Genomic DNA, 23,817 nt, shown 5'->3' with positions numbered 1-23,817 from the left:
TCGCTCGCTACGATGCATTGCCCAGCTGCCCAGAAACTGCATCTTGATCAGTTAGGTGGAGGGAGGCCCAATCAATCAATACCCACATGTACCTATGGAGGTAGAAAGATGGATCCCATCTCCCTATCCTGTCCACTTATTGCCGTACTTCCACCGCTGTTGTCGCCACTGACCGAATTTTGGTGCTTCTAGAAGGGTAAGGTGAGCTTGAGAATGAGCCTTGGGCCCTTTGATTGATTAGAGCGAGTTAGGTACGGAGTCTTGTCGGCATCCCGCGCGACCGACCTCCGTCATCTTCGGGGCCGCTTTACGTACCTTAGCTTTTGGCTTTGGGTGATTCCATCTCATCTCATTTTCTCTCTCTTGTCAATATCCACATTACCAATACAGCGGATGGTCGCTAGTTTAGCTCGGGGTTGCCAAGAACAGAAGAACTTTCTCCTGGAACCCAATGACAAATGGCGATTGCGTCTCTCCTTTGGGGGGGACGGGGGGCCATCCATCTCCTCCATCTTTCAAGAAATGAGATGTGCACCCGCGACCCCGTAACAAGGGCTCTCGCGCTCCCAGACTGCAGACTCCCACTGACAGGCAAGGATGTTATGATCCCGCGACCTTGTTAAGGTTCTCATGGCCACGCTGTGCGGCCGTTGCACAACCAAAACGACACCTCACCAGCCATACATACCTGGCGGGCCGATATTTAATTCCGTTCCTAATTGCAACCTTCAGTCAAGCTAGTCACGGTAGTTGTCGCTGTTTTGTAAGCTGCGATATTCCAGCGCAATGGTCCTGGGCTTTTGCAGTCATCAACAGGGGTCTTGATTTCTCGGCGCCGATTCCAACCACCGGCGCCGATGACAGATACTCATCAGGTACGAGGCGAAATCTCAAAGCACGTTCAAGCAGACAACGATCGTCCTCTTGGAAGTTTAATTATATGGGTCTGCCTCGGTCTATCCCATCAACTTTACATACCAAGCTTTTTAGAATGATGTTCTAATGTTCATGTTCTAATTCTCGTGTGAAGACTTGAGCAGAGGACACGTCCTACACCATGATACATGCTTGCGCATAATTGCGGCTCCAGGCCATAGCTAGTGCTATACTCAATTCGTCGATTAAGGGTTTGTAGGCGCTGAATAAGGGCCTTTGTAACCTCAAAAGTTGATTGTGTAAGCGGGCGGGATGCGGTTAAATCTAGCGCCAGGCGGGCTGTTTAGCTTCTCGTGATGAATAAGGAGGGCTTCATCAAAGGTCCCACATACCAGGGACCATGAGTTACAGTACAGAGTTAAGTCCAACTTTAAGTGAAGCGAAGATTATCTATCAACCCCGACTCCGAATTTCGCTTTCACGGCAGCTTTACGAAAGCCGCCAGGCATTGAACTTTGAAGTGCCGCCCTCCGTGGAGGCTTTCTTGACCGTATAGGGCTGGGGCTGGCAATTACTAACTTAGATTACAGTACTATACGGACGGTTGAGCAGCCGTTGATCCCCGTAAGGAGGGACGGCGGTGGTGATCAGACATGCTTATAAACTCAAAGCCACGTACCGCTGACCGTTAGACTGCCGCGATGATACCTTCTCTGCGCCTCGGATATATCAACCGTCTTTGGCAGGCGTCTTACCGCAGTTTCGTGATGAACAAGACCCCAGAAGTCCGAATACCCAGAGTAACTAGCAAACAAAAGAGCGAAAAGGGGGGTATGAAAGAGCAAACCAGCTTCATCTCAAGTGTGTAGAGTCACAGTACGTCTCAGGTTCTGGAAACAAGATCGATAGCCGGACTTGTTCATCTTGCCGAAACCGATCGGAGTCCGCGGCTGGGAGATGGTCCGTTTTTTGATGCAATGCAATTGAAGCCGTGGACATGGAATTGGACACGTGCATGTAGATGTTGCGTAAGTGAGATGAAGGCTGAGGTAGCAGTCGATCATTTGATCAGTTGTACAACTGCCGAATGGACGAAAACCTCCGCGATTTGAACCCGAGCTATCGGTAAATAGACAAGAAGCCTATTCACTCACTGTCCTCTAGGTGTAACAGAACCATGTAAAAAGCAATGATATGATGATTCCATTATGGTGTTGCTGTGCGGTCTTTGCGGTCTGGAATCATCCCGCTCTTTTGAAATGAAACCTTCTTTGAGATTCTGTCAAAGACACCAGTTGCTTCCCTGTCAACTCAGATCCATTATGAAGCGAATTCCATGTTGAATTATGGATCTTGGATACGACGAGAGCTTCGTTTCAGTCAAGGTTCAGTTGAGGAATACAGGCTATTCCAAGCGCTAACTATTGAAACTAAGGGAAAGACAAAGCCCGAAAAAGGTATTTCCCGTCATCCTTACAATCCAACGAGAACTGAGGGATATTCTCATAGATGTCCATATTTGTGACATGTAAGTTGTCAACTTACTGTGAATCAGGCCACCACAAGCCCCGAACCCATTGATCGATAAATGGATGGGATGGTTGTGACGGCTATAGCGGTAAGGCTCCCGGATAGCGGAAATGCGGCCGCAAAATTTCTCCAACCACAGCTCGTGTCCCATTCTTTTTCATTCTTGTCTCTATTTTCTCTCCGTTTTTTTTTTTTTTTTTTTTTTTTTTTTCGCATTCTTCCAATGCTCGCTTATCCACTTCCTCCCCACAACTCACAATCTTACACGGCACTGCTAGTTACAGCATCTAACCGTCGACGTCATGCGGTCTTGATTATCAACAAAAAGTTCACCCGCTTAGTAAATTCAGTACCACGTTGACGTTTTAACTTGCTCAATCAGTGCCAGTTTCACCGTCCGGCACTTGCTCTAGTCAAACTCTGTTATCGTTGGTCAAATAAAAAAAACAGTCAATGGGCCCAGGGCGTGTTTTTGAAGTGCATGGACAGCAGAGTTTTAGTGCATGATGGTTGTGATTCTCGGGGCGGGCACCTCAGTCAATGACACCAACACACCAACCTTAGAAAGCGAAAAACCCTGATCGCCGAAAACGTGCGGCTGCTGTAGCCCTGCCTACGCCTACGCCTGCGCCTGCTGGTAAGTGACCCGGAAATAGATTACACGCGCCGGGGATAACGCTGCCCGTCCCTGTCCCCGTCAATGGCTGAATACGTAAATCGAGTCCATGACTCGTCTTTGACTCGAGATATGCATGTCAGTTCTATCTGTGTAAGTGCTTTGTTCACAATCGCATCAGAACTAGCCAAGACATACGGATATCTCATCGACTTTTTGATGCAACCGTCATCATGTACTGCAATACGTGCAAGACACCTCATTTGATCAGTATTCTCACATCTAACCTGATATTCAACCTTGATAAACAGACGCCGGAGATAAAGACCCTGTGCAGCAAACGTGACCTGAAACGGGCGCAACGAGCTGACCTGATGTCATGTTATGTTGATAACAAGGCGAGTGAGTTTCCCGACGTTGTTGGTTGTAGCCTGCAGCAAGCCTATCTAGATCTCACCTTGACCAAGACACTGAGGTGCCAAAGCGGTTGGTCAACTCGGCAACTTGAAGCCGAGCCATGTTTTTATTTTTCGCGATGCGGGATGATGATGCTGTCTGTCTCCCCGGGGACCAGTGATGGTCCTATGGGATCTTGTCTTTCTCAGCCGCGTCCCTTGGCTTCTCCTTTTGACCAGGTTCTTTTCCATGGAAATCTTTCTAGAAGGCCGCGGGATTATCAGTGCATGGTCCCCCCCCCCATCGGCACCGGAACGGCAATGGTGGATCTATCGGGTTGAAGATATTTTGGAAGCTGTAAATCAGCCTGTAAGAACTGTCGGACTCTCCCGAAATTTGACGAGTTAGTCACTAGACGTCCCCCATTCATCTCATCACCATCACCATCTTGAACTGGTGCACGGACTTGAACAGCTCTTCGGTGCCGAAGTGGGGGTTCCTTTGTTCAATAAGGCCAGCCAACAGTGTCACTACTGCGTGCTTATCCAGAGAAAGTTTCCATGATATCAACACGGAAAAGCCTAAGGGCGTGAAATGAGGTCAGCGGCTTCTCTGATATTCAGGGCTGTTGGAGAATTAACTCGCGCTACAAGTCCCTAAGCTAAGGCAATAATGATTCGCGAATGCCGTTTCAATATCCCGACTCTCCGTGCCGAGGTGTGGCCCGCTTTCCAAGTCGGCGTTTAAACCTCCGATGTCGACATTATCAAGAGCCCGTCGGGTTTTTTTTGCCATGCATGCAACGCACCAACTTACACGATTCGAAATTGCAAGTCTTGGGTTATGTGCGTTTTATTTCCTCGGGCCGCTTTCGGTCACCTGGAAGGTGAAGCAACCCTTTACACCTTTTCAGGATCAGGAAGCTGGAACGTCATATCCATGTTCGCTTTGCAATTGAGAAAACAACAGCATATGGACCAAAGTCGGCATGTCGAGAAATGCCTCAATACCCATCGCATCGCATCGCATCGCATCAAATGCATGTAACTGAACTGAAGTGAGCCTGTGCTCTTCTGAGGGCGAGAGCCCGCTTACACTTACACCCCCTTCTCCATTTTCGTTTTCATGTTCCGATTATCAGACACAATCCCTGGCAATCTCCTTCAAATGGAGACGTAACGTTAGTTGCTCGTGATTATTCATCTCGAGGCTGCATGCACAAGCCCAGGCCCATCATTACTTCACATATTACCAATCTATTCATGTTTCCAAGCCGTCGTCTTTCCTAGCCTGTCCCTTTAACACTTCTTTTCGCCTCACTAAACTCTTCCAGGACGCCCCATAAGAGGCTCCCAAGAGGCTCAAGAGCCCCTTGGGTCTGGCGTCTTTTCGTCCCGGTTCCTCGGCCCCACCTTGCCGGGGTGGAGCGGAAGACTTGCAGCAATTCGAAGGTACTCGGCCGAAAACCGCATCACAGCCCGACGCCAGGTAATTTCCGTTGCCAACGTCGCATGATATGAGCCTCAAGCCCTATGATCTGAGCTGAGCTTGGCATTGCACCTGATGAAATGGTTGATCACCAGAAAAACTCTGTGTTCTACCACTTTCACAAGGAATCACAAGCAATTTCACATGGCCATGACTTTGAAATCTCAGAGGTTGTCGGCTAGGCCGATGAATATCTTTATAAAACGGGTCTTTCGATGACTCTCTTGGAAAAATGGGACTCAATGGGTCATCGAAGCTCGCCATGATTCTCAGTTCTTGTTCTACGGAATTCGGTGTTGAGGTTTTCCTCGTCTGTAAGACAAGCCCCAAGAAGGTTCAGCCGCAAATTTAATGTGTCTGTCATTAAATCCGCCAAACAGGGACCAATTACAAGACGTTTCACACAAAATAGAAATCCCATGAAACAACTTCAAACAAGCCTCATCCCTGAAAGGCGTCCAATTCCGATCATTCTCCAGTAACGTCCGAGCTATGGGTCCAATGCTGTGGACGTATCGCAACGTGAGTGCGGATCCTCCTCACGAACCACCCCCGGAAGGCTTATCACGCAAGGCCATGTCTGGCTTCTTGTCTCTCGCCTTCGAGATCGTTTGCATCCTCATCTGGCCAAGAGATTGGTTGAGCTCGTGAAAGTCTGGTGGTATTCTAGAGTTCTATATCCTCGGCTAAGCACCCACCTTGATCACGACTGACAGTTACATCCCACGTCCATTTCGGATCAAAGATATCGAATCATTAATTCATTATGGAAAAGTGGATGCAACAGGGAAAAAAAGACATCATTGTCCACACGATATCGCTCTTGAATCACCAAGCTGCAACAACAGTCATGTACCCATGAAGAAGTATCAAACCACTAGACTACTCCCATTCACTACACATCATTGTACATGATAAGCCGGGGGTGCTCTTGCTCGCAAACAGCCCATGTCCACGCGGCACTCGGCAGATAATTCATGAGGACTGCGGCTTTGTGACCATAAGATGCAGATTCGAATAAATTTGGATCATGTCGACGCACTCTCTCCACTGCATCAGCGGTGGCCAGTGCAAGGAAGTGTTGTCGATTAGGTCCACGGGGAAGTACCCTACTCCGAGGTCAGTCACAGCCGAGGTCTAGGATATCGCGGTGAAGAAAAGGGGAAGGGGGTTGAATACGGGAAAACGTACAATGCGTTTCCAAAAATTCCATGGCACAAGCATGGCTCCTTGGTGAGAAGACCATGTCTCCAGGTTAAGCTCTGACCTTTCTCGACGGCTGAGTCGATACGATCTTGCAAGTCAGGGAAATAGGGGCGCAGGGACGTCAGCGAATACAAGAAACCAGGAGCACCATGGCACCACTGAATGAGACTTGCGCCTTTGCCCTCCTTGAGGCTCCGCAGGCTCGACGGCCAATTCCCGTCAGGACCCTGAAGCTCAAGAAGCTTTTCCACCCGTCGTGTAAGTTGTGGAGCGAGCGATGGGTTTGAAAGAACGAGCTGTGTGATGATACCTATGTCACCATGAGCTGCTCCAAAGTACCTCTTCCCATGCCACTCCCAATTACCCCTGCCGTCGTCATCAGTGGCCATGATACGCTCTGTAAGTCTCTTGATCGGAGATTCTACGAGACTCTCGCTCCTGGGAACCCAGTGTTTCACCATGCGCAACATGTATAGTGCACCTGCCCGCCCGTAGGGTATCTCTGATGGAAAAGCATCTTCTTGGGGGCTCGTATAGGGACCAAGAAGTATTGGTATGTTGCTCAGGAAGGTTATCAAGTGATCATCCTCTTTGGTTATGCACGCTCTCACTGCTTCGAAGGATAGTTTCTCGGACGAGATGCCGCAGTTGCCCTTCTCTAGGGTCAACTTTCCACGGTCTCCTTCCAGGTAGCGTTTCGCCCAAGATGGCAAGTCTTGACCAGAGATTTTCAGATCTGGGTATAGTTCGGACAGTTGAAGGAACAGGTAAGCAAGACCAGTGTACCCGGTGAAGAGACCGCCAAGATGGCGTTCATAGTAGACCTCACGAGGCGGCGTATGTCGTACGACGAGTTCAAGAGCATATGTGAGGAGTTCTTTGGGATCCGAGCCAAGTTTCTGGGGAGGAAGGTTATTCGAGATGTATCGTTGAGCCATGCTGGCGGCGATGGCATATGCATTCGTGAGTCTCTGGTAAAGCTATCGAGGGCGGTTCGCGCTATCATTATCTGGATGAGACCGTCGTCAATGTTGGGCTCGACACGATGTTATACGCGCGCTCCTAGTGACGCATACCTCTCATCTTTTGGGGATGATCAGCAACACGTTACCATGTAATTGGAGGAGGGGCAAAAGACGAGGCTCACGCGACAAAACATACCACCAATGTACAAGAGAATAGGCTCTCCAGACACGACAAAAGAGATTATCATAGGCTCAAAGGTCAGGTTTGAAACAGGCCTGCCTTGTTCCAAGGTCGATCGCTTACTATGTACAGCACACGACAAACAGACGTCAGCGTTAGCCGGAGCCCTACAATGAAGCTCCCGACACTTGGGGCCGATGGTGGGTCATGAGCTCCCGGCGGAGGTGGGTCCTCTGGGACATTTCTTCCGGCGATCTGCAAGTTGACGTTGATGCGACGTTGGAGGGGATACAGGGTTAATAGATCGTTCTTGAGGGGAGGAGAAAGAAGCACTTGGCAGAGGTATTGCGTGCCATATACTATATAACTGATGAAACTATTATATCAGAAGTTGTCAAAAAGCGTAACATAAGGTACCTTTACACATCATCGTCACTGGTTTGTACCCCGGGTTACGTAGAAACCTGTGACGATTTAAGGTAGCCCCACTCGTAGGGCCTCGAGGTGCCAATGACGACATCGATTAGAGCTTTCTCCCTTGAGCTTCCATGGTTTAGGGTGGAATGCAAAGCTTGATATTGCCAACCTCGCTGTGATATAAACATTGCGAAGCAGATCACCTCTTTTTCACTTGGCAACATCAAAGTGCTCTTATAACGATTTGTTTCTGCACACGAGCAGCAGAATCGCAAACCTACTCCAACTTTCGCATTCAACAAACTTCCATGGCCGACACAGCTGAAGTTTCGGGAGCTGATCACCAGCAGGAACCCGCCAAGCGCAACAGAGTGGTTGACTCTGTTGGAGAGAAAGCTCAAGAGGTCTTGTACGCATAAATTGTATCGATTCTCTTCTTCTCGAAACTAATAATATTACTAGTAAGGAAGACTATGCCCAGGCTAGAGAGCATGTCGCCAGCGCCGCCAAGAGCCGATCCTACCTCTACCCGATCAAGGTACAGGAACTCCCCTCTTGAGCCCCAGAGAGGTCACTTATTAATGCACCACGTCTTGAACAGGGAATTTTCTACTTCATCTCCCATCGCTCACTTTGGAAGCCATTCATCTCCAAGCTCGGTCCTCTGATCCTCCTCTCTACCGGGGTCATTGGTGGCATGTTCTTCTTTACATACTTGCCACAGCTCGCCGTACTATTCTTCGTGAACGGCCCTATTGCGCCCTTCTCTACGGTTCTGTTGGTTCTCAATGAGAGTACCACCATCATCAACCTTGTGTCTCGCAACTACCTCCTTCAAGATGCCCTTCTCGATGTGTTTGATGGTACACTGCTTGCCCGTGGAGATACCCAAATAGTGAGCGAGGGACGAGAGGTCAAGTCTGGGACAGATCCGATGCAGAGGCTTGGCAAGATCATCAAGAGCCCCTTCGAGAAGTTCAGCCCCAAGGCTATTGTCCGCTACGTGATGTACCTGCCTCTCAACGCCATCCCGGTTGTTGGTACGGTGATCTTCATCCTCATCCAAGGTAAAAATCCACCATCAATAATTATATCACTCCACTAACCAGGCGCAGGTCGTACTCGAGGCAAGGGAGTTCACGGCCGAGTAAGTTACCTATTGATTGGAGTTTGGTCAAGTCTAACGATGTTCCAGTATTTCCAGTTGAAGAAATGGTCGCAACCCAAGAGGGAGGACTGGCTTACCAAGAATGTTGGCCCCTACACTGCGTACGTATTTATCCATCTGCTTCTTGGTGAACACCTGGTAGCACAATTAAGCCAAATTTAGCTAACTGAAATGTGTAAAGATTCGGACTAGTTGCCACTCTTCTCGAGATGATTCCTGTAGCTTCAATGTTCTTCACATTCAGCAACACAGGTAAGTCTGAAGCGAGCTCGCAATTGTCCAAAGCTAACGTCATCAAGTTGGAGCTGCCCTTTGGGCTGCTGATATCGAGGACAAGAATGCCTCGATGACTGATGGAACTGCCCCTACTCTGCGTGAAACCGCAAAAAAGGCCGAATAAACGCGTCTGTCTTTGTACAACAGGCTAAGCCTCAAAGCCACACAACATCCATGATCTGCGAGACATCGTGTCCAAAATATGAAAGCAAAGTAACAATATGGATTTGATTTTGATCTTCTGGGGGTGGAGGTTTGTAAAATTAGAGGATGCATGAGGCAATCGCGAGTTCCTGCCTGACCTAAGAATTCAGGCGAGCGCTTTCGCAAATACAGGAAGGAATGTCCAGGAGTCACATCAGCCAGGAAGGAAGGAAGGGTCTAAAAGAGAAGATGTCTTAGGTCTAGGTTTTTTTTTGCAAAACTTTCATCGTCTCGATTTGTCTCATTCTTTACACGTCAATGTGAGCCTCGCAACCATCCCCCAATTTGAATCTCTAAGTCTTCGCTGTTCAAGATGAAGACGCGTCAATGTCTGAGTGTTCGCTTAAGATCTGCTCTTGAGAGCAATCAGGGTCAGAACTGGAACCGCCCTCACATTTTGAAACGTTGATTCCCTTTCGAGAAAATGTCGACTGTGAGCCTTAACCCTTGTCGCTGTTCTTGGTTTGACTGATAATGCCACGAGACGACATCTTCCAAGTCTTCCTTAGTCATACATAGTCATCCAAGATGTCAACTCAAAAAAAGAAGACGACGAAGAATTACCGCCCTTCTATACGCTTGGATGCTCAACAGAGACAAACTAAGTGTGTCACAGAACACTTCACCCCTGATGCGACCCGATGGGAAGCTGCATCTCGCCTCGTTGTCGAGGCTCGTTACAGATGCCACATCTACACGAATGACATATAAAATCTGGAATTCTGGGCCCTGAACGGTGAAACCTCCAACAATCATGCCATTGATCCCCAACGGTCAAAGGCCCGACGTGGTTTGTGTTCCACCGCTTAACACGTCCGAGATCTCGTCTACCAACAATTTACCAATGCAAGTGAGATCCCGCAATGCGAGTCAGAGCGAGAAACGGCCGTACGAGGATTAATCTGATACAGGTCATGTGTGGCCTGACGAGACCAGCAACTGTCTTTACTCGAGTGAAAGAGACGGCTCCCAAGCATATGATCACCTGCTTAGTCTCGACGTGTCTTGGTATACGATGTACAGAATATCACTCGATATTGGCAGGAATAGGCTGGCTGATACTCAAGTGAGATTATTTCTGGAGGCCATCCCTTTTGTGTTGTTTCCCCAAAAAAACATGATGGGAGATGAAGGACGGCCTGTGACATGACACATGGAAACAATCACCGGCTGATGAAGCAGAGACGGTAGCAAGGATACTTCATACATGCAATCAAGCGATCATGCAACGCCACACTTAAGTTTATTGTCCTAGAAGATGGAAGGGAAAACTGAACAAGCATCGACGACAGCTGTGTAAGCTCATTCCCATTGTGTCTGCCTTCGTGTCATAAGAAGACGGAACTATACGCCTGTCCAAGGTCCCGGGATCGCTTCCATCGGGAGGAAGGCAATCAATCAGCCGGACATGTGTTCTATGGGGTACCAAGAAGGCTATATACGGCCACCAACGACCGAAGCACCGTGGACGACGAGTCCAATCTAGCAAAACATATCCAGGAATCGCCACTACAATAACACTGAGCCAAGCACTTGTAACCCATTCGACCTGGAGATACAGCTTGTACTCTCATGCTGTGGCAGGCTTTCAGGGGTTATTGAAAATATCTGGCGCTAGATGGTATGTGCCGCCTATAAGGTAGCAAGATATGTGCCCCTTTGCCTGTCACTGGCAAAATTCTTGTGACAGCTGCTGCCAGTTGCACACTTCGTATCTCCTATCTTTTGCGCTGTTCATGATTCACTCGCTCCTACGTATGCCTTGACTACTTTTCTTCCTCATTCTTCTCACTTCTTCCACCCTTCTTTTCTTTCACTTCGCACATCTCGCTCTCGTGTTCTCCTCATCACCTCGAGGAAGCATCAAGGAAATAATATCCTAGGAGTCGACAATCACTCGTTTACCTGTATCTCTTATTCTACTATCGACTCATCCGCTCGTTTGAACACTTCTGTAATAAACTCTGTTCGCTGAATCTTTCTGGTGAGTTCAAAAGGCAATCTCCGCGTTTGCTCAAGGACGAGCAGTATTCGCTGACCCAAAGGATCAACAGCACTTCAACATCTTCATCATGAGACCACCTAACATTCCTTTGATCGCCGTTCTGTCGGTGCTTCTACTGCTCTCTTGTCTTCTGAGCAGTGCAACCGGGCTTGGTCCCCAGCAGCATCGAGGTGCTCGCAAAGATTTGCGCGGCAATAACTTCATCGAAGCTAGCAAACCTTTGGGTAACGCTCTCGCTGATGGCTATGGTCCACCTCCTCCCTATTATACTGCGGAACCACTTGCTCCAACTGATTTGACTTCTCGTAAGTATTAAGCTCTGACTCAAGGTCCTCCTCGAATCTAATATTGTCAGATCACTCTCCCGAGGAGTCCACTGCAACAGAAACTCAGACAGGCGCTTCCGAAGCTGGTGTGATATCCAAGTCAAATGTTTCTTCTCACTATGATACTGTCTCTTCTGGTAGCTCCTCTCTCTTTGTCTCCTCAGCACTCGAGACGGGTACTGCCATGATAACGGTCGGCTCAAGCGCCAAGGCTGGCAGTACATCCGGCTCCGAGGCACTGTCGAATGCTCACCTAACAGTTTCGGGCTCTGTCCTTGGGACTGAGACTTCTGGTGCTGAAGCTTCCTCAATTTCACTTGGTCAGGTTTCTACTATTTCGGCTACTAATTCTTCGTTGACTGGCACTTATCCCTCGGCGGGTACCTCATCACCCGGGACGGCAACTGAATTGCCTTCAGGTTCTGCCTCATCTGCCACAGTCTCTGGCTTCTTTAATGAAACAAAGACAATCAATGAGAGTGTCTCTCGCACACAAACTGTGTCAAGTGCTGAAGCTTCAGGTGAGCTCACTACAACAGAGCTTGCTTCTCGCCACGAAAGTAGTGTAACAAAGTTTTGGTCGACAACAACGACAACAAAAATGCTTGATATTACAGTGACAGTCGCCCCCAGCTCTTCAAATGGTATTTCATCAAGCCTTTTATCTTTGACTGTCCCCATGACTGCAGACGAAACCGCGACAATCACAGGCATCCCACAACAGAACTCATCTGAACTTTCTACTGAGGGTCCTGCTACCGAGGGGCACTCAACATTGGGAAGTCTGGCCACTGAATCAACCAAATCTGTCACAACCCAAAGCATTCTGACCGAGGTTGCTATCTCGGAATCGACCCAAAAATCGTCTCTGGCTTCGAGCATTCCTATCAATGGAACTGTGAGCTTCACTACTACTACTACTGCCTACTTCACTACAACAGTTGGAGTTCCTATCTCATCTTCTGTTCTGTCAAATTCATCTGGCATTTCAACACCTACTATTGTTGTTTCTGATGACTCGTCGGGGGCTGGAACAGGAGACTCGTCAGCGATCATGGTTTCTAGTACTGTTACCTTTTCTACCACAGTTACCACGAGCAAGACATACACTAAACTCAACGTCACCTCGCCAGCAACAAGTTCTTCTTTCTCTTCAGTTCCGGCCCCTATGATTAGTGCGAGCGTTGGCGTTTCCGAGTCGGATATCGCTACAGGCTCTAATCAAACATCTTCAGAGACTCTCTTCACATCAACAGCTCTGCATATTATCAATGCGACATCTGACTCAGTCACCGAGTCCTTCGCTGTGACCACTGTGTCTGAGGGCTCGGTTATTACTATCTTTTCCGGCGCTATCATTCCAACAAGTAGCGCTACAAGTATGGTGAACAACTCCGTTTCTACACAGTATTCCACATCTGCCCCTTCGCGCTTTAACTCGTCAATGTCCATCAGACGGACTTCATTGTCTTCTCAGACAGACTCCTTGTTTGACTGGCCAACTTCGGCGCTGACGAGTTCACATGTTTCGGAAGCTACTCTGGAGGTCCCGTCACTTTCTTTCCCGACCTCTTGGCTTTCGATCATTACCACGCCAATGACCCCTCTCAGTGTGTCTACCACGTCAACTCGAGGCTCATCTGATGGTTCGGCACTTGGTAACGTAACGGTGATCAAGACAACAATGACTTCTACCATCACTAGCAGTCTCGCACCAACAAGCCTATCCTCGTCTGGCAATGTCACGGTGGCTCATACCACTAGTGGGTACAACTTTTCTAAAAGTGTGGGATCCAGCAAGAGCACATTCAATTCTCAGTCGACCTCACTCGACAGCTTTCCTGGCATCAGTACCGTCATCATATCTAAGCAGCCTACCAACTTCCCTTTTCTGACCAACACAAGCTTAGTTTGGCAGTCAACAATTTCTTCAATGTCGCTCTCTGAATCTGACAAAACTATCGGCCCCAAAGGCAATGATGCTACATTCTCTATGACAACAGCTGGGTTCAACAGCACTACTCCTTATACCAACTCGACTACGATTATGGCCAGTGAAACATACCTTTCAAGTAATAGGGATGAGGCGCCGTCCGTAATTACTGCTGGGACCTCCGGGTCATGGAACACGACTAGCACTGCTCAGTGGTTCACCAACTCAACTATCCAAGCAGCAGTTACGGCTACCCGCACTGGCTCTTACTTAGTTTCTGGAACTCAAACTTTGAGCGACACAGCTGCCGTCACTCCTCAACCTCCCACTTCGCTAAACGTTACACTCACCACTATATCAGGCAGTATCTACACTAAAACGTTCACAGATGTGACAACTACTATCATTACGCCGACTTTCTCGACGACATCTGAGAGTAATTCACTCCCAACAGTATTGACCAGCACGGCACCTTTTCCTCTTCCATCAAACACCACATTGACGGGAACCGGGGCTTCCCTTCCACCAAGTGGTCCAGGGCCTCGTTTCACCATTACCGAAAACCCGGGAGACTTGTCAACATCCAGAGTGACCATTACACCATCGATCAGGACAACCTACCGCACTGTAAACACCACAGTGGCTGACACCACGACTGATATTTCGGCGTCTGCTTCGGACACAAATGAACCACTCTTCCCAGTCTCCAACTCAACTAATCTGGGCACTATCAGTCTCTCAACAATCGCTTCATGGAGGCCAGATCCCGAGCCATGGACGACCTGGCCAACATTGAGCCTCACGAATGAGCCAGGTTCCTCGACGTGGAGTGTAAACAGCGAGATTTCAGAGTCGACGTCATACACTCGAACTACAACCCGGTCTTTGACTTCTACTTTGGCGGAACCAAGTATGTCCCACTCTTCTGTTCACAACCTCAGCAGTGCAACCTCGTGGTCAACCTCTTATACTCTTACCACGACTTTGACCCTCACAACCACCTTGGAAGAGTCCAGCACTTCCCCGTCCACCATTGGCAACAGGAGTAATGCAACCTCAGATTCCATTTCATATACTCGTACAACAACCGTGTTCCGCACTACGACTTTGGGAGGGCCAGGCGCGTCCCCGTCTGCCCTCAACAGCTCAAGTGATGATGCTTCGCTGTCAACCTCATACACTCGTACTACGACATTGACTCTTACAACTAGTTTGGCGGAACCCCCAACATCTCAAGTATCTGGGGCTGCAGTTACAAATTCATCTGTTTCCACATGGACTAACATAACCTCCGGGGCCACTGACTTCACGAGCACAGAGACTATCTCATTGGCCACCGTTACATCGTCGCTCTCAGGAACACTGACGACTTTCTTGACAACTGGTAGCGCAAAGGGGGTATCGACCAGCCTTGAGAGTTCCGCCTCGGCACCAATCCCTGTGGGTACGTCAACTCTATCACAGGCTTCTGAAAGAACATCTTCGGGGATTGATACTTTGATTGATACTTTGATGGGCACACACTTCTTGACTGGCTCGGCGGGAACAGCTACTCCATGTGAATCTACATCTACTAGCTCATCGACCTGCACGGATTCAGTGTACGACGCCCCGACCCATACAGCGATTCCAGCTAGCACCGATTGCTTGACTGCAGCGAATGGACCAGCCTCATCATTGTCGTACGTGTCGGCATTAACAGCCACTGAAGATGTCTCATCGACCTGCAACACAACAAGCAGCATGGTGCATTGGTTGAACATGACTCTCACATTTGGTGTAAAAGGTTTGTGCTATTCTTGATAGGTAAAATCATCAAACTAATGAAAGTCAGATATAGAAACAAGCACCTGCCAGCCGCTTACAACGTTGCGGACAGTCACAAAAGCGCAGACTGAAGAACCAGGCTCGGCTGGGGATGATTATCCCACGCCAACAGACAGGGTTCCTGAGGATCCCAACTTTCCATGGGGCAATGACTCCCCAATTCATCGTCATCAGAACTCGTCTGAGCTTGGCCCTGGCGAAAGTGACAGCGATGGCGATGGAGGTCTGAGCAAGAGAATCAACTGGCGCCTGCGGTGGGAGAATGTCAGAGACAAACTGGAAGGTCTCTGGCATGGACAGGCTTTGAAGTCTGAAGACTAAGTCTCAGGAGGAAGAAGGCACGATTTAGATTGTGTTTTTAAAACATTCCCTGATTATGAAGCATGGTATATCGGGGGTTCATTCCTTTCTACGGACATGTTGGTTTTCCTTGTCTGGACTCCATTTCTATTCTAATTCAGCCCTGTTTGTTGGCTTCGATTTCGGTTTCGGTATTTCGGGCAACTTTAAGGCCCGGTCAGGGATCACAGTGGTCAGACCAGGCCAGGGCAGGGGGCCTTGGTTTATTGCGAGACTTGCTATGAGTTTTTTTTTTAAAACACAGACGTTGCGGATGTGTGTACAAGACTTACATAGTTCATGCTATTAATTATGTCGAGATTATAATAAGTATCGTTTTCCTTTGACGAACTCGTCTGGTTTGGGCCTTTTGATCGCGTGCTTTGTAACAGATATGGATGGGAATGTGAGACATGTGAGTGGATCATTGGCATTCTTGGCTGATACTACGAATATGTACGCGTATTGCCAAGAGATAAGCACCTAAATAAAGAAGGCCGATAAATTGATTGTGATTAAAGCACGACAAGTCTGCTGATTCAGTTCATTGAAGTGCATTACTACCTAGGAGTGTAAGTTAATAAAGATGTAAATAATTGTGTACCTGCGATTGCCTCTTTCTGACCAACGGTGAACGGTAAGTGGGCAAGAGGCAGGAAAGTGCATGAAATAGCTGAGCCAATCACGTTAGCGCAAGAAAGAAAAGTGAAGTTAAAATCGTCGTCATCGGCGGGAGGGGTCGTTCCTTCCGGCCCCAGATTTCGTGCCTCTTACACTTGGACTTTACCCAAAGCGGATCCCTTGCCACCGAGACATCCGACGCCTCAAGAGTAAAGCACGTTACCATCAGCTGCATCTGCATCTGCATCCTTCATTCTTCCCTCTTTTAATCCTTTCTTTATTCTACATAAACAATACCAACATCGCCATCATCGTTATCATTACCAATCAATTAATCATCGCAATACACAAATCACATACACCGAAAACTCCGTCACACCATGCTTTTCAAGCCGCTCGCCCTTGCAGCGACCGCCGCTGCTGTGCTCATCGTCCCAGAGACTTCTGACAAGGACGACAGCATCTTCCGCGCTCTTCCCATCGAAGTCGACACTTTCGAGATCCCCGCAACCGCTTATAGTCAAGTCGTCGACGTCCCTTGCCTCCAGTGCCGCGGCCATGATAGCCAACTCGAACTCAATTTCGGCATTCAAGACCGTCGCCTGGTATTAAACGGTTTCGAACTCTATCCACACGCCGACCCTTGGAATGGAGACCTGTCGGCTGCTGTTATCAAGGCCAACGGCAAGAGCGATATGCGTCGACTGGGATATGGTTTGGCTATTCGACCTGAAGGAGTCGATAAGGATCAACATCTCGAGGTTGTCAATGTCGAAGTCAGGATCATCGAAGTCGGCGACCGTTTCGTCGACGGTGTCCCTCCTGTCACAGTAAAGCTCATCAAGGCTCCTGTTGGCGAGATCATCATCGGAAGCATCGAGGTCAAGGGTGCTGGCGAGAAGGCACCAGAGGACTGTGATATGTGGTGCCGCGCCAAGGGTATGGTCCACGATACCTGGAAGGGTGTCAAGGGCAAGTTCAAGGGCTGCCACGGAATGAAGGGTAAGGGTAGAGGCCATGGTCACGGTCGCAAGCCCCATCACGGTCATGGTAAGGGTGAGAACAAGCCTACCGACAACTTCAAGCACGGTCCTCTCGTCAACAAGGCCCCCGAGCAGTCGTGGAGTGATGTTCTCGCACACGTTACCGCATATATTATCATCCCTGTCCTTATGGGTGTTGCTGCCGGTGTCGGAGTTGCATTGTAAGTTCATTCCCTGCTATTCTTCAATTTGTATACTAACATATTTAGCTTCACCATGTTCCTCTGTGCCATGGTTCTCCGCGTGATCCGCATGTTCAAGGGCGAATCCGCTGAGTCCGAGCCAGAGCTTGCCCTCGGTGCTGCTCACAAAGCCGCCATCGCCGAGATGCTTGTTGAAGACGAGAAGTCCGGTCTTATGGTTGACGAGGAGGCTCTTCCCCAGTACGAGCCACGCAACTAGAAGTCGATTTCTGAGACTCTGTACTTGCCCGCATTTTTGCCGTGGTTGATAGGAAAGGGGGAACGCACACTAACAACACAGCCTTGTACGACAGGCGTGTTATTGATACCAAAGACTGTATGTTTTTTTAAAGGATTCGGACTCGGGATAGGCGTTATGGGTTTGGTGGACGGGATCATGTCTTATGAACTGGATGGCCACCTACGCATCAGACTTGGCGTGGCTTTCTTTGGTAACGATTTGAAATTGTTACTGTCCTTTCTTTAAAGATTCAGCGGTGTCTATTAGGTTATGGATGATCTAGGCACTGTTGGCTAAACTTGAAACAAAACGAAAAAACTACCTTACACTCATACACTCGTCTCGGATTCAGGTATTTGATGTATTCGGTATATGTGACCAAGATCGCCAATTATAAAATAGCAATGCTACCCAAAGTCTATATCCCCCACAGACTGTGGACCCTGAATGGGTACTATCCGCTCACACTCTAACTTAGCTTCCACTTTGGGGGAGCATCCGCAATCCGAAGTCATGAAGTGTGGATAGAAGGGCCATGTTGTATGCGGGGTTTCGACTCGCTACATTCTAGCCCGATCCCCGAGTTTAGCTATATAAACTAACTACTTGTTCCCATCCAATCTGGAGTAAGTTCTAAAAGTCTATAGCTGCTACACTACTTTCGATCCTGTTTTGTCTTACTACTCTCACTCTCACCGACAATACGCATAGTACGGTCCGCCATTTATAAACACAAGATGTCACAAACAGCTCGCCGATTCGCTCAGATCGTCAAACTGAAGCCTCAACACCTTGCTGAGTACAAGGAAGTCCACGCTAGAGTCTGGCCCGACGTCCTCAAGCAGATCCAAGAGTGCAATATTCGAGACTGTATGGCCTATCCTGAGGTGTATCTATAAGGCAACTGTAATAGAGACTGATCGCTTGTATAGACAGCATTTTCTACGATGATCAGAGCCACATTCTCTTCGCCTCGTTCAAATACATCGGCTCGGACTACAGCTGCGACATGGAGAAGATGGCAAAGAACCCCCGTGTGAGGGAATGGTGGAAGATGACAGACGCCTGGCAGGAGAGTCTTGTGCCTGGTGCAGTGAGCTCTGAGGCCGGCGAGCCTTCTTGGTGGAAGCCAGTTGAGGAGGTCTTTTATCAGCCTTAAGGTGAATAGAATGCAACATAAAATTCAGGAATGGTATAAAGAAAAGTCACAAACACTCCGGACTCATCAAGAGCTTATGATCTAAATCTCTTACGATTCATGGCATCAAGTATCAAGTCCTGAGGCATCTATCTTTTGGCACAACGCCCTTGCTAATCTCGCTCGCGAGTGTTACATACTGTAAAAGGGGTAGTAGTAGAATAGAAGGATAAAATGAAAAGGGCGCCTCCGAAATGCCTATGCAAAATTCTTTCTTCTTTCCTTCTTTTCTTTCTTCCGTCTTCTTCATCAGTCCCGTTACTTATTCCTCACTCGTTACCATCCACGGCCCGGCCCTGGCGAAGCTGAACTGAAGCAAATAAAGAAACGAATGCACTAGACCGACGCCATCATTGCGAAATGCATATTTACCTATGTTCATGCGTTATATACAGTGTCTACTCTTGACTCCTGGATCATCTGGAGCTCGCTGCTGCGCTTCATCTTGGACCATGGACTGCTCTACGTCCAAGGGACGGGTGGATGCGAGCAGCCATTGGAGATAACACATGACGCTTCACGTTTTCTCCTATTGTCTTTGATCCGATACTGATCTTGTACCTCAACAAGTCAACCGATTCCTTGTCGCCAATGCTGACATTGGCTGCCTCCTTTGCCAAAACACCTGCTTCTTTACGAGCCTTGGCAAAGAATTGTGCAAGGCTAGATTGAGCGTCTTCGGCACTGTCCACGTCCTCCTCCTGCAACACATAGAGGACGGCGATACGCGCAAAGTCGAGGACCTCGTTTGTGATCTTGAACTTGGTCATCGGGTCCTGTGTCTGCGATGGGTCTGCTGTCACTGAGGTCTGTGCAGCATTGCCAGCGTCGCTTGTTGAGGTTGGCGCGTTTTCGGGGCTTCCCTCGTCAACTACCAGCGTAGTTGGCGCGGCGGTTTCGGAGGATACGACGACAGCAGGGGCAGTTTCAGGTACACGGGCAACGAGAGTCGGTGCAGCGGCCTCTCGCTTGAACTGGAGAGCCAGGCTGTCGAGCAAAGTCCTTTTGCGTGTAGCAGCGCCATCAAAAGTAACCAGGGAGTTCTGGGCAATGCAGGACAGCTCTGCAGCATTGATCTTCGCCATGATGGCAGTGCCAGATAGAGGGATAGAAAAGTTTTTCTGGCTGTTCTCGATAAGGCGTGGAATACTTTTGCCAAGCGTGACGTTGTTCAGATCATTGCCCAAGTCTGTAGTCGTGCAACCATCGGAGCCACCAGCGCTGCAGTCGGAGCCTGTAAAGCCATTTGTGCAAATACATGAGCATGTACCCTGCGACATAATATTCGTTCCACCGTTCTGGCACTTTAATGATTCTTGGCATTGAGCAAGAGCAGACTTTGGCTTTTCATCATTGCCCAAGTTCTTAAAGACGAAAAATTCCAATGGGACAAGGACAGCGGCCAGAATTATGCCAACAAGTAAGAGTAGTAAGAGGACAAACGCCCACACAGGCAGACCGCAGCAGCGCCGACGTCGCTTGCCCTGGCCTTCATCCGAAGGCGTCATCTCGCGAAGGCCAGATCGTGAAGGAACATCACCCTGACGGGTGGGGGCTAGGGGCCAAGATGTCGTTCGAAACCAGGATCCACGGTTCTGTCGCTCTGGCTGTTGTGCGGGAGGGGGGAATGCTGCCAGCATATCCGATAGTCCTACGAGAGGTAAGTTCATCAAAACATCACATCCTAAAGCAGATCTTCTTACCTGAGTTTTCTTTGTCACCCCCTCGAGTCTGCCCCTTGTCGTCAAAGAAATCATTCAAGTTGTCGAATCGGCTTGCTGGTCTTTTGCCAGAATCAATCATGGTCGCGAGGCGAGTTGCACGTCGAATCAAATCAGGCAAGCTGGTGATACTGCCTCTCTCCTCGGCCCTTCTCACTGCCTCAATGTCCAGCTTTGGGGGTCGTCGAATAGCCGAAAGTCGACTATAAGGCTGAGGGGAAGGTGTTGGCGCAGGAACTGGTACTTCTGACAAGTTGGTGGCGCTGGCAGCAGCATATGCACCCAGAATAGCGTCGGGGCTGAGGCTGTCATGAGGGTTTTGCGAAGGTGCCGATGTCTTCGCCAGAGGAAGGGTGTTAGAAGAGCTTGTTGAAGCATCGATATAGCCGGTTCCCGAGTCGAAAGGCTGAACCGGCGATGGTGCAGGGCGGTGATTGGGCTCCATAATGAAAGATTTGGTAGTAACAATTGAAGGCTTTCCTCTCTTGCCGATGCTTGCACTGCGGACCAGTTTGCTCTCATCATGAAATTCGTCATAGGCGGAATCCTGACTCTTGTTGTCCGTCTCATCGTAATACGAGGGACTGGCCGCCCGAGAACCTGCAGGCCAGCTTTCAGGCATAGCCGCGCTTGAGGCGTAAGAGCCGTGCGATCTCGAATTGAGACTCTCTTCGGGAATCGGCGAGACAAAAGACGCGTGCGAGTAGAAGGATGATGCGCCCCGGCGAGACGAAGGGGGAGGTCCTAGATTAGCGCTCGCTCTGGGGGGGCCCAGGTTGACACTTCTTCTATTAGAATCTGCAGCTGTCGATTGATTAGGCTCAGGGAAGTCAGGGAGTGATCCAAGACTAGAGGTTGTCATTCGGGAGGATGGAGAAGGCGGAACGGAAGAGTGATAGTCGTCAGACTCGGGTGTGAGAAACACTGGGGTCGGTTCTTGAAGTCGAGACTGATCCAGCAAAGAAGGAACTTGGCTGGGTCGGGGTGGTCGTTGAGGGGCCTGAGTTGGTCGTCCAGGTGGTGGTCGATATGGCTCGGGGTCGGGCGAATTCATAGCGGCCATCGGGGGGCCGGGTAGAGGCCATTGTGGAACTTGCTGTGGTCGAGATATGGCAACACCAGGATTTCCACTTCTATGATCCATGGCAGGCGCAGCCTTGGGTTTCGGAAGCCTTGATTGCGCGGAGGGGTGTCCTCCCATGGGTCGACGAGGAGGAGCCCTTAGTTCGCCAGGCGGAGTGTCGTCCATGTTGTCTGGGTACAGAGGCTGCTGTTGCGGATATCCACCTTGCGCCATCTCGCGTGCTCTCCTTACAGATCCAGATCCGAGTGCTGAGTCCATCCCTCTTCCATCATACATCTGACTCATTTGGTTCCTTTATGCCGAGTCGAGTGTCGTCCAAACCAACAGCGTAACACGGTCAGGAATCCGGTAGGGAGCCCCTATATGCAGTTCAACTGTATGTAGGAAGCCGCGAAGTTGCAAAGAACCGAAGTGATGAAATGATGCGAGTATCCGATGACCTACAGCGCTTGAATCGTTCTTGTGGAGAATCACTGGCACAGCGTTCGTATATGGAAAAATCAGTCTGTGTCCGAGTTGTTTGGGGTGCTGCAACACAAAAAGTTGAACTCTCTTGGACTCGATCGGGTCGTACAGCCACAGGCTACGTCGAGTTTACGAGAAATGTGAGAAGCGAAGTAAAAATAGGCAAGATGAGAACTGGATAGAAGAGAGCGTGAGAGAAAATAAAACGGATCGACCCAAAAATGAGAGACTGTTGCACGGTAATCCAGACCTCGCAGGCGCTGCAAGCAATGCAAATGAGAAATAGTCTGAAGAAAAGTGTTAGTATTACAAGGGGATATGGATGGAAGAAGATGCGAAAGATTGAAGTGAAACAACCAAGATGACATCCAGGCCATCTCAAGATTTGGTAACAACGAAAGGGAAAACATACCGAAGAAGCGAAAGAAGGTCACGACTTCATGAGATCATTTGCGCGCGACAAATCAAGTCAACGTCACAGGGGCTCGCAATCAACGACTAAAAGGATGGAAGGGATCGGTTCCGAGGTAGAGCAGCACAGCAGATGGGGACGAAATTCGAGTCGGAATCGAGAACCAGTGGGCAAAGGCCAAAGTCGATGCCGACGTCGTGAGACGAGGCGGCGTGTCACCGAGGAGATGGCTCTGGACGAATCGCGTTTCAAAGTTGCGTCTCGATGGTTTGAGGATGCTCCAGGTAATGAGACGATAATGGTTGTGAGTGGTGAAAGGAGATCCCTATAGAAGGATAGAACCTAAGGCCAGATCGATGAGGCACCAATTGTTTGTTGAGGAAGGCGTGGTGAGGCGTCTGATTTCCCGGCTCTTGCTCTTGCTTCTTGCTTCTTGCTTTTTCTTGAACCTGATTATCTTTTTGTGGCCCCTTATTGAACTGTCAAAATTATCAAGCAAAAGAAGAATAAAAGAAAGATTGGTCTGATTATCTTCTAGACGGACCCGGAAAAAACAATAGTAAAAAAAAAAAAAAGAAGAGTTGAAAAAAATGTGCACAATAGAAGCACAGTTGAAGAAGAATCAAAAGTAGTAACGAATGAATGTAACGAGGCGCAGACTACGACAGCTTGGGTCGAAGCAGGCTTGTAGGTACCAGTACAGTACAATAGGCACAAAGAGTGCGGGTGAGGTTGGAGAGGAGGAAGAAAAGCGAGGCGAAGCGAGGGGAGGGGAGAGGAAATGGAACTGAAAGGATGGACGGAGTACGACCCCAGGTACATTAGTAGATTGGTGAGGCTTTCGGGGGTCCCATGGAGTTCAGCAAGCACCTCACTCACCTGCGAAACAGGGCTATTCCAGAATGGAATACCTAGACTAGACGGGAGCACGGGAGAGGCACAGAGACAACAAACACTCACTCACTCACTCGACTGATCCAGTTATTACGGGTGAGCAAGCCCCATCACGATAGCATCTTGCTGCAGGATCGTCGTTATTCCAACTTGGGACCACCCTGCTCACTTTCACAAACGCCATTCAAGAATCATATTCACTC

At 49.0% G+C, this 23,817-nt stretch overlaps 5 protein-coding genes across 5 annotated transcripts; 3 read left to right on the top strand and 2 right to left on the bottom strand.

The window, feature by feature from the left end:
• Positions 1-5,801: 5,801 nt before the first annotated feature.
• On the bottom strand, positions 5,802-7,050 carry FOBCDRAFT_275597 (uncharacterized protein; the record flags this gene model as incomplete). Its single annotated transcript, XM_031186507.2, has 2 exons — positions 5,802-6,015; positions 6,098-7,050. 2 exons carry the CDS (start codon positions 7,048-7,050, stop codon positions 5,802-5,804), a joined length of 1,167 nt encoding a protein of 388 aa, XP_031037642.2.
• A 754-nt stretch (positions 7,051-7,804) lies between these two features.
• FOBCDRAFT_226012 (uncharacterized protein) lies at positions 7,805-9,558 on the top strand. Its single transcript, XM_054705054.2, has 7 exons — positions 7,805-8,084; positions 8,138-8,213; positions 8,277-8,742; positions 8,791-8,822; positions 8,871-8,944; positions 9,025-9,095; positions 9,143-9,558. The coding sequence occupies exons 1-7, from the start codon at positions 7,984-7,986 to the stop codon at positions 9,241-9,243; spliced, it is 921 nt and encodes a 306-aa protein (XP_054561029.1). The 5' UTR covers positions 7,805-7,983; the 3' UTR covers positions 9,244-9,558.
• A 7,059-nt stretch (positions 9,559-16,617) lies between these two features.
• FOBCDRAFT_41725 (uncharacterized protein) lies at positions 16,618-18,192 on the top strand. Its single transcript, XM_031186513.3, has 2 exons — positions 16,618-17,578; positions 17,627-18,192. The coding sequence occupies exons 1-2, from the start codon at positions 16,755-16,757 to the stop codon at positions 17,817-17,819; spliced, it is 1,017 nt and encodes a 338-aa protein (XP_031037648.2). The 5' UTR covers positions 16,618-16,754; the 3' UTR covers positions 17,820-18,192.
• A 293-nt stretch (positions 18,193-18,485) lies between these two features.
• Positions 18,486-19,027, top strand: FOBCDRAFT_41723 (rhamnose mutarotase). Its single transcript, XM_031186514.3, has 2 exons — positions 18,486-18,710; positions 18,773-19,027. Exons 1-2 carry the CDS (start codon positions 18,578-18,580, stop codon positions 18,997-18,999), a joined length of 360 nt encoding a protein of 119 aa, XP_031037649.2. The 5' UTR covers positions 18,486-18,577; the 3' UTR covers positions 19,000-19,027.
• A 356-nt stretch (positions 19,028-19,383) lies between these two features.
• FOBCDRAFT_41719 (uncharacterized protein) lies at positions 19,384-22,375 on the bottom strand. The gene is made up of 2 exons (XM_031186516.3): positions 20,742-22,375; positions 19,384-20,689 (listed from the first exon to the last, which is right to left on the bottom strand). The coding sequence occupies exons 1-2, from the start codon at positions 22,126-22,128 to the stop codon at positions 19,479-19,481; spliced, it is 2,598 nt and encodes an 865-aa protein (XP_031037651.3). The 5' UTR covers positions 22,129-22,375; the 3' UTR covers positions 19,384-19,478.
• Between the last annotated feature and the right edge of the window lie 1,442 nt (positions 22,376-23,817).

This window comes from Fusarium oxysporum, chromosome VI (genome assembly GCF_013085055.1).
Source record: "Fusarium oxysporum Fo47 chromosome VI, complete sequence".
NCBI classification, from domain to species: Eukaryota; Fungi; Ascomycota; class Sordariomycetes; order Hypocreales; family Nectriaceae; genus Fusarium; species Fusarium oxysporum.
Note: the sequence above shows the minus strand (reverse complement) of the source record. Positions and strands in the feature narration are given on the sequence as shown.

Coding starts and splice junctions, on each gene's coding strand:
- FOBCDRAFT_226012 (XM_054705054.2), top strand. CDS start 7,984: ATGGCCGACACAGCTGAAGTTTCGGGAGCTGATCACCAGCAGGAACCC. Junction 8,085..8,137: donor GAGAAAGCTCAAGAGGTCTT/GTACGCATAAAT, acceptor TAATATTACTAG/TAAGGAAGACTATGCCCAGG. Junction 8,823..8,870: donor GCAAGGGAGTTCACGGCCGA/GTAAGTTACCTA, acceptor ACGATGTTCCAG/TATTTCCAGTTGAAGAAATG.
- FOBCDRAFT_41725 (XM_031186513.3), top strand. CDS start 16,755: ATGCTTTTCAAGCCGCTCGCCCTTGCAGCGACCGCCGCTGCTGTGCTC. Junction 17,579..17,626: donor GCCGGTGTCGGAGTTGCATT/GTAAGTTCATTC, acceptor TAACATATTTAG/CTTCACCATGTTCCTCTGTG.
- FOBCDRAFT_41723 (XM_031186514.3), top strand. CDS start 18,578: ATGTCACAAACAGCTCGCCGATTCGCTCAGATCGTCAAACTGAAGCCT. Junction 18,711..18,772: donor AGAGTGCAATATTCGAGACT/GTATGGCCTATC, acceptor TCGCTTGTATAG/ACAGCATTTTCTACGATGAT.
- FOBCDRAFT_41719 (XM_031186516.3), bottom strand. CDS start 22,128: ATGAGTCAGATGTATGATGGAAGAGGGATGGACTCAGCACTCGGATCT. Junction 20,690..20,741: donor GGGTGACAAAGAAAACTCAG/GTAAGAAGATCT, acceptor TACCTCTCGTAG/GACTATCGGATATGCTGGCA.